At 41.0% G+C, this 13,943-nt stretch overlaps 1 protein-coding gene across 2 annotated transcripts in view; it reads right to left on the bottom strand.

The window, feature by feature from the left end:
- Nucleotides 1-13,287, bottom strand: part of afap1l1a (actin filament associated protein 1-like 1a) — a 92,774-nt gene extending 79,487 nt beyond the window's left edge. Inside the window, exons 1-2 of one of the 2 annotated variants that reach the window (XM_080201653.1) lie at nucleotides 13,118-13,287; nucleotides 2,176-2,304 (exon numbers count right to left, since the gene is read on the bottom strand). In XM_080201653.1, coding sequence (XP_080057779.1) covers nucleotides 2,176-2,304; nucleotides 13,118-13,151 — 163 coding nt within the window. In that variant the 5' untranslated portion in view covers nucleotides 13,152-13,287. Of the gene's footprint in view, nucleotides 1-2,175; nucleotides 2,305-11,947; nucleotides 12,022-13,117 lie in introns of those variants that run through there. The other variant, XM_080201654.1, reaches the window with a different exon arrangement.
- Between the last annotated feature and the right edge of the window lie 656 nt (nucleotides 13,288-13,943).

Genomic DNA, 13,943 nt, shown 5'->3' with positions numbered 1-13,943 from the left:
AGTGAAGTTGTTTAGCAGTAATTATGAACTTAGTATACCATCAAAAGTAAGATTCAACTTTTTCACTGGATCTTTCAGCAGGCTGGGTTGCGGAGAGGAGGTGGGGGAGGGGAATCGCAATAGTGCACCCTTGGGAGAAGTAGCATCACTGACAATGACTTCAGGATTTATGCTGATCCAGAAGTCATCACCAGTTTAAGAATAATGACAATGGTTGCTGAGGTTTGCTGTCATTACTATTGCAAAATATGGATCATTTTTATTTTTAAAAATCTAAACATGCCTTTTTAGACTTAACAAAGCATTTCTAAAACTGACTTTATTATTTCTACGCAATGCTCACCCAAATTACCAAGACAAATCAATGACAAATATCAGATCGTGTTACGTAGCTCAAAAGGTCATTTACAAACACAGCTCACATTCAGAAGATAAAATGTAGATTTGCATTTCTGGCTTCACAGATTAAGTGGATTAATTAGCAGAATTTCATGAGCTGACAATTAGATGTCATTGAATCCCACATGCCAACATAGATTATTTTAAACCATCTGACTGAGCATTTTTTAAAAATGAAGCAGACTTTCAACGTTTCTGAAACAACGTAATATAGTCAACAAAGATCTTTTAACGGTTCACTGAAATTCACCGTAGACCTGAAGCATCACAATGTTGTCAAATCACAGTGGCACTGCAAAGCTATAAAGCCATTTTGCTCATTTTGTCTGGAAATGTTAGATCGTAAAAATCTGCTGTCATTTCTCCTCGGAGTTCAAGCAAATGTTTGCTCTTTTTGCCCATGATAAAGGAGGAATGTTGATTGTTCTGTTTTATCATGTGGGGGCCACTCACAACCAGATATGGTACAATTAACTGTTGAATGAACTTATCCTCGTCACACAAGTACGGCTATAAGCATACTTGATATATAATAACCTGTTATACATTTAAAAACGTCGCAGGTTGCTCTAATGGTTGATCACATAATTTCTCAGATTCACAGCATGTAGAAGAGGCCCTTCAGCCCATCGTGTTACACCAACACGTGAGAAACATCTTACCTTCTTAATCCCATTTACTAACATTTGGTCAGTAGCCTTGAATGCTTTGATGTGCCAAGTATTCATCTGGGAAAGTTTTAAAGGATGTGAGGCAACCCACCTCCATCACCCTCCCAGGCAGTAAATTCCATAACATCACTCTGGGTAAAAATGTTTTTCCTTACATTCCCCCCTAAAACTCCTACCCCTCAGACAGCAAATCTCAATTGGCTACAAATGGCAAAATTCTTATTACTAAAGACGACATCAGTTTGGAAAGGAAATGTGTGAAAATGTTCAGAAGAAACAAAACTACCAAGTGCAGGAGGGTGACATCATGCTGGGTAGCTTTTTGTTGATCAGTACGGGCACATTGGGCGCTAGTTAGGTGCATTTACCTGAACAGGTGCCGGAGTGTGGCCACTAGGGGAATTTCATAGTAATTTCATTGCAGAGTAATGTAGGCCTTACTTATGATTAATAAATAAATTTTAAAAAATGGCCTCCTTCTGTGTTGCTGATTTTCTATGATTCAGTGAACTTACTAACAGTCTAATTGGTGAAGAATGCTAGTGAAAAGAATACTTTGCATTTCGAGCATTAAGTGTAGGATTGTGTAATTTGAGTTTGCGTAAAGCGTATTTAGAAGTACAATAAAGTTGCCTCTATTCTGGGCCAACAACATCTTTCAGGTTTGTGTTGCAGAACACCCTCTAGTGTACCAACAAAAGGCTTCAGCTCTAATCTTAGAAGAGCACCTCCGACTGCAGCAGCGTAGCATGCTCTTTTCAATTTTTTCCACATCTGAATAGTTAATGCCAATGTAGGAAGAGTTTGTGTAAAAAGGTCATGGCCATTGGGAAGGAAGGATTTTCACTTTGGATATTAACTCCAATGTAGCACAACTCCTGGCGGGCAGCCACGCTGCAGCAGTAACTGTGATGATTATCATGCATCCCCTCCCAGGCTGAAGGGGGAAATGAGATGGTAAGTGAGCATGTAACTGAAGGAAAATGCAATTGTGAACAAAAACTTGATATTTTCTAAACTGAAGCATAGTCCCAACAAGGCATTGTTTCAGTTGGAATGCAAAGAATTGGCATGGGAATAAAGTAATTTGATTGACAGCACTGACCAGAGGTTGGTTGAAGTCGCTGCAACATGCTGCTCACTGTCACTGTCTTCTCTCTGGTGGTGGCACTCAGATACTCATGGTCCAGTAACTTCAGCAAGAGATTCAGTTCTGGGATCAGCTGCTCCACCACTGAAGAATCAAAAAGCAAATTCTTCAATTATTCCGCTGCACAACTGTATTTCTCAGTGCAAACTACAATAGTACCCCTGAAACTTGAATTATAAAGCTCCTCAGACACAGAAAAGATGCCTCAAAGTATTTTAAAATGATGAAGAAACGGATCATGCATGGCAAAAGGAGTAGGGAATTGGGAAATTGGGATGAATGCAATTGAAGACAGGGGCTCTTGAAAACAAGGCAGGGAGACGGGAAGTTGGAGAAAATTCAGTAGCAAAATTCTGAAGCCAATACTATCAGAAACTGGAAATGTGGAAGGAAAGGGATGAAGGCGTGAGGAATAGATCAGTATTAGGGGACAGACAACACATGGAGAGTTGGATGAAATCAACAGATGAATATTTGGAACACCAATTTCTTGATAGATAACCGTCCAGTAAGAAGAAAAGTTCTATTCAGCCAAATGCTTTAATAATTCAGTGCTTCAAACCGTTTCTACTGCTGTGTCAACTGTGACAGATTTGTGACCATTAGTACTTGCTCCTAGGCTGCCACCTGCAGAAAATGAACTTTCAATACACAAGTCAAGTTTGGAAGGTCATAATCAAAATCGTAGTACTGGCTACTTTTTTAGATTTAAGTGAACATTGTAAAAAGGTTGACATGGAATGTGGCATTGTTGTTGAAGGCATTCCTACACTGCTTTTAAGTAAGGAGTTCCGGGAGATCCAGCAACGAAAATGCAATGGCAATACGTTTCCAATTTGGATGGTGGGTGGAATTTTAGAAGCCCATTGTGATGGGGACAGGGCTACAAAATGCACCAAGCTGTTCAAAAGCTGGAAAATCTCACTAGTGGGAGACTCAGTAAAATTCTGTCTGGTGTATGACATGAAGGAGAACTTCAGGTGGTTCCCAAGCATCCAGCATAGAAACAGATCATTCAGACTAAGCTGTCCGTGCTGATGTTTATGCTCACCTTAAGCTTTCTCCCATTATTTATCATTGTTACTCTTCTCCATCATATGCTTGTCTAGCTTCTCCTTAAATGCATCATTTCAAGCATTCCTTGATTATCACATTTTCATCACTTTCTGGATACAGACTTTTCTCCTGGATTCCCTACTGGAATTATTTGTAAGTATCTTATATTGATATATAGCCTGTAGTTATGCTTTTCCCCACAGGAAGGAACATTCTCGCTGTATTCCACATATACCTGTGCTATGTTTGAGTGGTGGGGATAGGGGCAAGCTGGTTAGTCTTTCAGGGCACGGTGGTGGGGGAGGCGGGGTGTGTGTGCTGTTGATATGCTCAGGACTGCGGAGAAGGGTGGCCTTCTCGGGTTCTGATGTTGCTGACCCAGACTCCACAGCCACTGGACAGCCCAGAATGGAACCATAACCCTTGCCAAAGCCTTCAGTAAAAATCCAGGACAGAAAAAAATCTGGAACAAAATATATCCTCTGACTCGGGACACAGACGCCAAATTACGGAACTGTCCTGGAAAAATAAGAATGGTTGACCATCCTGGCATAACTAAATTTGGCTTATGGTTGCCTAAGCACTGAGCTCTGGAATTTCCTCAGTAGCCTCCCTGCCATGCCACCTCACTTTTCTGCTTAAAAGCTACCTCTTTGATCAACCTTTTGGCCAACTGCCCTAACACCTCCTTTCATGGTTTGGTGTCACATTTTGTTTCATAATGCTCTCGTGAAGGGTTTTGGGACATTTTATCACATTAAAGACACTATACAAAACATACATTGTTGTTGTATTATTATAGCAGAACCACTTGCAAATGTGCACCATTAAACCCAAGCAACCACAGTTTCCATTTTAATTCTATATACATGAGCAGGAGTGGATCCCACTTAATGCCCATCACCTTAATATAAGTAAACACAATGTACAATTAACATCATCCATTGGGAAGTCTGGTTGACGATGGTTACAAACACTTCACCACTGTCCTTTGTGCTCGAATGCTGGGCTCTGCCACAATTGAGGAGGGGGAATGTTCTTCACCTTTTGTTAATTTTTTATTTTTCTACCATCATCCGTGAATGGATGAGGCAGGACTGCAGATCTTTGATCCAATCCCTTAGTTGTGGGATCACTTAGCCCTGTCTAGGTTTAATGTCCACTTGGAAACATTGCTGACCTACGACAAAACTGACTTGAATCCAATAAACTTGGTATTCTTTTGACATTGTTCAGAGGCCATTTATGTCTTGCAGGTAATAAAAAAAACTGTCCAACATTGTCCTAGGCACCGTTTTGTTCATTTTTAAAAAATAATTTGGTTATAAGTACACTGTTTATCTATATGTTTTGTTACTCAGCAAATGATAAAATGTTTCTGTGACATTATTACTGCAGTTTCTTCATATCCATATAACTTTCAACCTCAGCAAGAACAGTATCTCTCTCCCTCCCCCAACCCCTCTCAGTCTCTCGGGTTTATCATACCGCACAGCTAGATCAGAGCCCAAAGCAAACTGAAGATAAATAGGACAAACAAACAGCAGGGATTATTTTCGTGTCAGTAAATAATGCTGCTCCCAACAGAAAGTGTTCACATAGTTCCTCACCTCATAGCTTCTCATAGCTTCCTCTGAACAAGAGGCACCGAATGACACAAAGACAAGTCAATATCTAACTTATTACTGCGACTATCATTCCACATATTGTTAATTGAACAGGATTTTAAACTAAAAGCCCCCATACTAAATACCTACAGTATATTGATCATTCAAACCATATAAGAAGGGCTAAAAACAACATTAAGTTATTGGTTTTAGTATCTGGTATATAGGAGGTGGTAAAACAGGAAAGCCTGCTGAGATTTAGAACATATTCATGGTGCATTTCAGAGATCAGGCGGCACTCCACACTACCTAAAAATTCACTGCTTCCATGATTCATTTCAATACCAACTGAATTGAATGACAAAAAAAACCCGCACAGCTCTGGGATGTTACCTCACACAAAATTTGCTTAGCCTGCACATACCAAAAACGTACAACTGATGAACCCTTCCACCAATCACCAGGATCTTAACAAGAGCAATTTCGACAAATTAGGTTCAAATATATCACTGAGTCTTACCCAAGGCCATAGTGAAACAAACAGTTCTCTCATTGTTCCAAGCTTTATAATGTAAGTCATTAAAAACTAAAGTATGTTCTGTTCCCTCATACTGCAACACCTGATTTTAACTCTCTTCAAGCAAATGTTTTTGCACAAGTTAAAATTCTCCTCTGTCCTGTTCATTTAAATCCCCTTCATTTACGGGTAAATTTTGATTTCATTATTTTGTTGAAAGGCTTTGCAGGCTCAAGGGGCCGGGTGGCCTACTCCTGCTCCGAATTTGTATGTATGTTCATATGTACGTAATTGCTTACCAACAAGAAGGTGAAAAATGTTTAAACATACCAAATGGGGGCAAGGCTACCAGATTGATGAATACACTTACTCCCCAGTTATACATTTACCATTCTGCCAACCAAATCCAAGAAAGTGGGACATGTTTTTGCATTCTACGGGAATCGTAGCTGGCGGTGGTCAGACCATGGAAAAGTCAGTTGATCTTGAATGGGATTTTCCGACTTTGGGGCGAGCGCGGCCAGAAAATCCCACCCGGTGAATCAGTAGCTCTCAGACATAGCTCAACACTCAGCCTGAAGATAGTTCCACCTATCCTAAATTACAACTTTCCTTTTAGAGCTGCCTTCTTCTGAAGGGATGCCCATCTCTTCGCCATGCCTTGTCTTTCCTTAAATGGACTAGAAGAGCAGAGTGGTACATCTACACAGAGTAGTATGTTTTGAGTGTGGCTGAACACTTTGTTGTTGACATGGCTAGTGTAAGCTCACAGCATCAAGTCCACACCAAGACTGTTTCTGAGGAAATATTTGTCCTACCCATCTCCCGAGTACATGCTACTTCATGGTTAAGAAATGGCCAGGATGCTAACAGTTGCTCTTATTCAAGTTCCTTGATAATTCCATTGCTGTATCTTCTTTTAAGCTGCATTAACAATGACCTTTTCATCTCATGGGAGGTTTATAACGCTTTGGGAATACTCCATGTTGTGTGTCCTTTTTAACATTCACCACTGCAATCTAAGGGAAGTGGGCTGCATGATTAGGTACAGCAATTTAAACTTTTCAACATTATCACATTTCTTTTCTAGCTGAATGGGAGAAAAAAATGTTGAAACAGCAAGTTATAAATATAATGCCTCTTACATCCTTAGGACAAGTTAAAATACTTTACAGCCTATTAATTACATTTGAGCTGTAATTACTAAGACTTGCTTTGACACATTCACATCTCAAATAATATATCAAACTATATTAGACTGCAAATAGATAATTGAGCACTAATTATGGTCTGTGAACATAACCAATCCATTTTGTGACTTATATTTTCTGAGTTTGTGAGTTAAAAGTAACAGAAATAAACCAAAAGCAGAATCGTTGAATTATTCATGCCGATAGGGCAATAGGTTACCCTTTACACTGGAATTCAAAGTTGCTGAAGGAATTGGGTCACAGTGGATTTAAGGCAGTTTCAGTTTACAGGCTTCTTTCTTTATCTTGGCTGTCACGATTTATCAGAGATTTCCAGCAATCAGAGTTGACATTTAAAAGATACGCTGCCTTAACTCGAAGCAACACAGGTGGTTTCGCTACCTAGGGCCACATTCTTCTTCTTGGGGGGTGGGGCGGTGTTGCTGAGTGCCACATGTTTGGGGTTGTGGATAGCACTTGGGCTAATTTCTCTCTAGTTAGCTCTACATTGTGTAGGTCAATCTTTACTTATTTAGAAACAACACAGAAAATACCTCAGGTTACTGAAGTAATTCCAGTTGCTTTATCAGCTTCAAATTGCGCTGCTAGAAAAGGTGACAGCCAGCTTGTTGAGCCAATCAAGTGTGTTGGTTTAAAAGGAAACAAATTTTTTAAACCCGAATGAACAATCTTCTGGATTGAAATGGCCACTTCTAAAAACATATAGCAAATCTGCAGCTGGGGGGGTCAAGGGGGTGATTTAAACAGGCTGTTGCACTCAACATCATGTCAATCACCATTGTGGGAGAAAACTAGTTTTGTGTCATTTATTGCCCAGCAATATACTTGTTACCTTTAACTTCAGGATCGCTCAGTGTCTCATTACCCAAGCTCACAATGACTCTAGTCAACTTGCTGGTTTAAACAAATAACCTTTTCATCTTTTACCATTATGGCTGCAATTAAACAGTGCTAAGATATGCATCTCAATTTCATTTTGTTTTTAAATAGGCTGCAGTTTTCCTATTTTATATTGTAGCGGTGCAGCTGACCTGAGGTCCACAGGTCTCCCTGTGTCTGCTACACTCCATAATGGCACCATGTCAGCAACCGAGAACAGTACAAACTCTCAAACATGCATCAGATTAAGCGTCTGGCTTCAGTAAAGTGAAGGTGAGAAGCAGCTCACCCACATTTTCACAGTTACAGCAGATCAAAGGGGCAACTGTAATGGACGAAGGTCAGTACTCCAGGACCAAAGCTAAAAAAAGCATCTACCCACTGAACTATTCAGTATCCTAGCCCTTTACTGCGTTCATCATCGAATGAGATTTCAAAATGTGACACAAATAATCAAGCGAAGCAGGGCCTGGATGTGTAAGAGGGTGGTCATCCGATGCATTAGGGCTTCAATGCTTTAAATACATTTTTAATGTCACTTGGAAAAAATATTAGCAATATTAAAACATGAAACAAATTTGGACACAAATAAATATATTTGAGTTTCATAGTGGCACTATTGAATCTTCAATCTACCGCAAAAGTATCAAATAATCACTTCAGGCTTTTACTATGCATCTCTAAATGGCTGCTTATTGAGTAAAGTTTATTTATTAATCACAAGTAGGCTTACATTAACGCTGCAGTGAAGTTACTTTGAAAATCCCCTCATTGCCATACTCCGGCGCCTGTTCGGGTATACCGAGAGAGAATTTAGCAAGGCCAATCCACCTGACTAGCACGTCTTTTAGACTGTGGGAGGAAACTGGAGCCCTTGGAGGAACCCACACAGACACAGGGAGAATGTGCAGACTCTGCACAGACAGTGGGCCAAGCTGGGAATTGAACTCCGGCCCCTAGTGCTGTGCTAACCACTGAGTACCAACACAATTCAAAATCAGCTAATCTTCTTAAACAGCTGAACACTGATCATAATCTAATGAAGGGTGAAAAATAAATAAATTACACCAAGATAACATATATATATAAAACACAATTCCTCTGAGAGATTAAGGGTTATCACAAAAAAAGAAATATAGAAACTAGAAGCAGGAGTGGGCCATTCGGCCCTTTGAGCCTGCTCTGCCATTCATTATGATCGTGGCTGAACATCAAATACAATTATCCTGATCCTGCCTTCCCCCCATATCCTTTGATCCCTTTAGCCTCGAGAGCTATATCTAATTTATTCTTGAAATCACGCAACATTTTGGCCTCAACTATTTTCTGTGGTAATGAATTCCACAGATTCACCACTCTCTGGGTGAAGAAATTTCTTCTCACCTCAGTCCTGACAGTATTTAGTCCTAAGTCCCTTACCCTCAAACTATGACCCCTAGTTCTGGACTCCCTCCACCGTTGAGAACGTTCTTTCTGAATCTATCCTGTCTAATCCTGTTTGAATTTTATAAGTTTCTATGAGGTTGCATTTCACACTTCTAAACTCCAATGAAGCTGAAGTGTTTTGAAGTCAAGAGAAATTCTTTAAAGTGAAGTTATTGTAGTGATGTAGGAAACACAGCAGCCAAATTGCATGCAGCAAACTCTCACAGGTATGTGACAATGACCAGGTTTTTGTGATGTTAATTGAGGATATAGGTTGGCCAGGACACGGAGGATAATTTCACTGTTCTTCTTTAAAATGGTATTGTGGTGTCCATTATGTCCACCCCAGAGGGGAGCGGGAGCCTCGGTTCAACATCTTTATCCAAAAGACAGATGCCCTCAGTACAGAACCGGAGCGTCAGCCTTGACTCTTTGTGCTCACGTATTGGAGTGAAACTTGAACTCAACTTTCTGACTCAAGAGTTGAGACTGCAAACCATCCTGCTCTGTTCTCTCCACCACCAACTAAAGGAGCAAGAATGGGAGCAAAAGGAACAATTATCAATTCCACCCCCCCAACCCCCATGGATGAATAGAATGGTGACCAAATATGTATATGTGCAACAGCAACCCCCTACCCATCCATTAACTCGTAGCTGAAGGAAGGCACTCACACTACACTCCCCTCTCCAAATGTCTAAAGGGAAACGTAGTGACCAAAGTATTCATGTTGTACTTCCCTTCCCCATTTGGCTGAAGGAGAATATGATGGCTGAAGGAACCTATGTTACCTTCCCCCATCCTGCACATTTTTGGGAACTGACTCCTACCCTGGTTTTTCTTAGCAAAGCAGAATACAAGACATTGGCATTCATCAGAAAAGCCATGTGTTAAGTATTAGAAGGAATACTGAAGTGTTGCTTTTCTGGTTATCACTGGATAATCCTAAGCACTGAGAAGCTTTGATGTTGATGCATCTGGGACTTACTGTGTTGGCCTGTAACCATCCCTCAGAACCTGAGGAGTAGAATATTGAAGAACAGAAGACAAGTGGCACTGACAGAAAATTTCTCCACTTGCAAAGGGGAAACAGAGAATATACAGCTTCAGAAGTCGGAAATATCAAAAGTAAGGAAATGAAAGTTAAAGTGAGAAAAGGAATGAGCAACTTTTAGTTGATGGAGTAAAGAAAGAAGCAATCTGGGATGGAAACATTTAAACCTCAGTTACTACGTTGTGATACCACTGCTGAAGAATCAGAAAAAGCATTATCCTTCTGCTAAACTGCTGGTCTAACATGTTGGTACAAGCTGTTTACAACCAGGTGCCAATATAACTTAAAACACAGTACAAAGGACAAAGAAAATTACAGCACAGGAACAGGCCCTTCGGCCCTCCGAGCCTGCACTGGCTGTGCTGCCTGACTGAACTAAAACCCCTTCCGGGGATCATATCCCTCTATTCCCATCCTATTCATGTATTTGTCCAGACGCCCCTTAAAAATCATTATCGTATCTGCTTCCACTACCTCCCCCAGCAGCAAATTCCAGGCATTCACCACCCTCTGTGTATAAAAACTTGCCTCGTGCATCTCCTTTAAACCTTGCCCCTCCAACTCAAACTTGAGCGTAAAACAAAGACTGTCAATAAACTATGATTGTGCATGCTTATTTAATAGTTAAACGTTGCTCGAACACACATTTTAAAAGGAAAAACTTGTCTCACAAATTCATTCCTAAGCTTTGTAACGTGCCTAAGATTCAATGTATAAGTCACTCATTGGAAGTGATGTCGCAAGATATTCCAGGCAATATTTAGGTGTCCAGAATTGCCAGTAACTCATTAAGGCTGGTGTTAATTAGTAACAATAAGTTTGAAATGGTACAGATTTGGTGATATGCACTTTTATTGGCCAAAGAGGCATTTCTGCTTTAAAACTAGAAGCAGATGTATCAGTTTCAAATAAAGATTAAGGGAGCAGTCTTGTACCAAACCAGTGTGAAAATGGGAGAAGTGCAGCCATTTTTTAGACGAGTTCTGAGACATAATTGTACAGCATTTAGAGAAAAAAAATTACCTAAATATGATTCTCACCAGTAGGGGGAGTGGGCCTATTCATACCAGGAAGCTAGCTGCAGACTGCTAGTGGCACCATTGTGCAGGTGTAACAGTCTTACCTCGAGTAAGCAAGTTGTGAGTTGAAGTTTCTCTCCAGTCCTTAAGCACAAAAAGTTGAGGCTTACAGTCAGAGATGTTGTCTTTTGGATAAAGATGTTGAACTGAGGCACCATCGCCCCTCTGGGGTGGGCATAATGGATACTACTATACCATTTTAAAGAAGAACAGTGAAATTATCCTCAATGTCCTGGCCAACGTATATCCAGTAAGAAGTCTCATAACACCAGGTTAAAGTCCAACAGGTTTATTTGGTACCACAAGCTACAAGCTTTCGGAGCACTCCTCTTTCATCAGGTGAGTGGGAGTTGTGTTCACAAACATAGCATATATAGACACAAAATCAATTACCACATCACAACATATATCCCTCAATTAACATCATAAAAACCTGGTTATTATCACATATGTGATGACCAGGATAGATCTTCCAGTGCACTCTGTACTGGGAAATCTGTCACTTGCCTCCCCCTCCCTCCCAACACATCCGGACATTGCAACCCCTACCCCGATTGCGCATCAGACATCGTTTCCACCCCCCCAAATCGCTGGCCCGATCACCCCTGCCCCTCCTCCTGACCGATCGCTGGCCCTGATATTCCTTCCCAGCTGATCACTGGCCCAGATACTCCCCCCCCCCACAATAGCCAATCGCTGGCCCCGATAACCCCCTTTCCTAACTCTGGCTGATTGCTGCCCCAGTCGATCCCCGATGCAGGTATGTCCCCCTGCTTCCCTGTCATGGCCCTGCCACGCATCATGAGCCTGCCCTTCAGGCTCGCATCCTTCAGCCCCCATCTCTCCCCCTTGGCCGTGCCAGGGTGCCTGGTGGGCTCTGCCCAAGGGGAACTGCTCACCCCTGTCTCTGACTACGTGGGGGGGGGGGCTTTAATGGCCTCCGGCCCCACTGGTGATGCCATCACATCAATACTCCGTTGGTGGGGGCCATACGTGATTAGCGCCAGTGAGGACCTCCACCGGTGAAGTCATTAAAGCAAGTGAATCCCAGCAATCTCAAACCAAGTTTTCACCAGCACAAATTCTGTTTGCACTCTCATGCGATTTGGCGACCGTAGCAGGATTTGGAACGAATGACCCACTGAACCCCACCCAATCTGTTCAAAAACTTTACATAGAGTGGCTAACAGCAACACTGCACATAGGAATGTGGGTTAGGAGACTTCTTCAATAAATACTGTTCTAATAACCCTTATTTTATATTTTTAAAAGTATATTGTTTTGGCAGGTCACATTTCAACGTTATTTAAACACTGTCATCTCCACTTATATCAAAAAATACGATGTAAGCAAAATCCTGGCAAACTCTGAATTTAAGCCAATACCATAGATGGCATAATTCAAACTTTAAAACCTCTCAAAATCCCTTCAGAAATGGAGGTTGACTTATACACTGAGTGCAGTGTAGTGTGGATATGGCCACTTTGAAAAGTTAATAGCACCCAAAACAAAGCATTGCATGTCTTAAAATCCCATGTAATTTAGCAACACAGCTCCTATCAGTGCGTTATGCCTTGTGCCCAGTTACACAAGTACTAGTAAGGGAAACATGCATTTTTGGGGTGAGAAACAGCACTATGGGCATTCCTATAAGATACAAGGCTGAAAGCAGCTCACCACCACTTTCTCAAGGGCAATTAGAGATAGACAATAAACACTGCATAGTTCACCACCACCTTCTCAAGGGCAAGTGGGAACAGACAATAAATGCTGGCTGAAACAGTAAGAACCACGTTCCATGAATGATTACATTTTAAAAATTGAGGCTGGCTACTAATGAGAGTAAAGCATGCAGTGGCTGAAGGGTCAAATTGTACACTGAGTATAAGCAATGGGTATTTGGAGTTAGAAAAATGGGCTTGGTCTTATATGCCAGAGTAACTTATACACCATGATTTATGGTACTTGTTTTATACTAAGTCTTTTGTGCATTTTCACTGCACAAAAAGGACAAAGTAATTGTAAAAGATGCACGTTAGTTTAATTACCAATTCATTATTAGAACTTACCATTATCGGCAGATTTGTACGGTCCCGTCAACATATTTAACTCAATTCCAAGCAATAACAAGCAATTCCAACAAAAAGTGTTAAATCAGATCCCTAGACTTTTTCTCTTCAGACTGAGCACAGTTAGTGTAGTCAGCAGTGTTCTCCGGTTTGATGAGCTCTGCTGTTGGTCTTCAAGCAGCTGTGATCCCTCCCACTGGGATGTGTCCTGCCACAAATGCTCCACTAGTATTTATCACCAACTTGATTGGTTTCCCTGATACTAATGTTCCTCTCTTCAATGCCTTTCGGCACAGCCTCAGCGAATCACAAGGGTTACTGCCCATTCCTGGCACCAGGGTGCCCACTTGCCATTCATAAACGATCACATTGGATTTGTGCTGTCTAATGATTGAAGAGACTACAGTTCATATTTGGTGAATTTCTAAACTACTTGAAAATTAGAACCTGTAGTTTTCCCATTCAGGATCCTACTCCACACCAACTAATTTGCTTGCTGTGAAACAATGAACAATGTCTGTTTTGTTTCCACTACTGTTAACAGCATATTAATGATAGGAACACAATTAATGTATACACAGATTGTAATCTCATGCTGCACATTTCATCTCTTTCTCCAATTTTACCCCCTTTTTGTTGACGATCCTAACTTTGCTTGTTTGTTTGTGTTTAAAGAGCAAACTGAATTGACCGTTTCATAACAGATACCACAACTGAGCCCAATGCTATTGCTACTGATACCTACATCCACATTTTCGCGCAGGAGTTACTACATAGTAACCATAAGCAGGAATACTGGCTGCTTAATTAGCCCCAAGGCCTGTTG

Source organism: Carcharhinus amblyrhynchos, chromosome 13 (genome assembly GCF_965287045.1).
Source record: "Carcharhinus amblyrhynchos chromosome 13, sCarAmb.v2.hapA, whole genome shotgun sequence".
NCBI lineage: Eukaryota > Metazoa > Chordata > Chondrichthyes > Carcharhiniformes > Carcharhinidae > Carcharhinus > Carcharhinus amblyrhynchos.
This window is presented reverse-complemented; position numbering and strand designations above follow the sequence as displayed.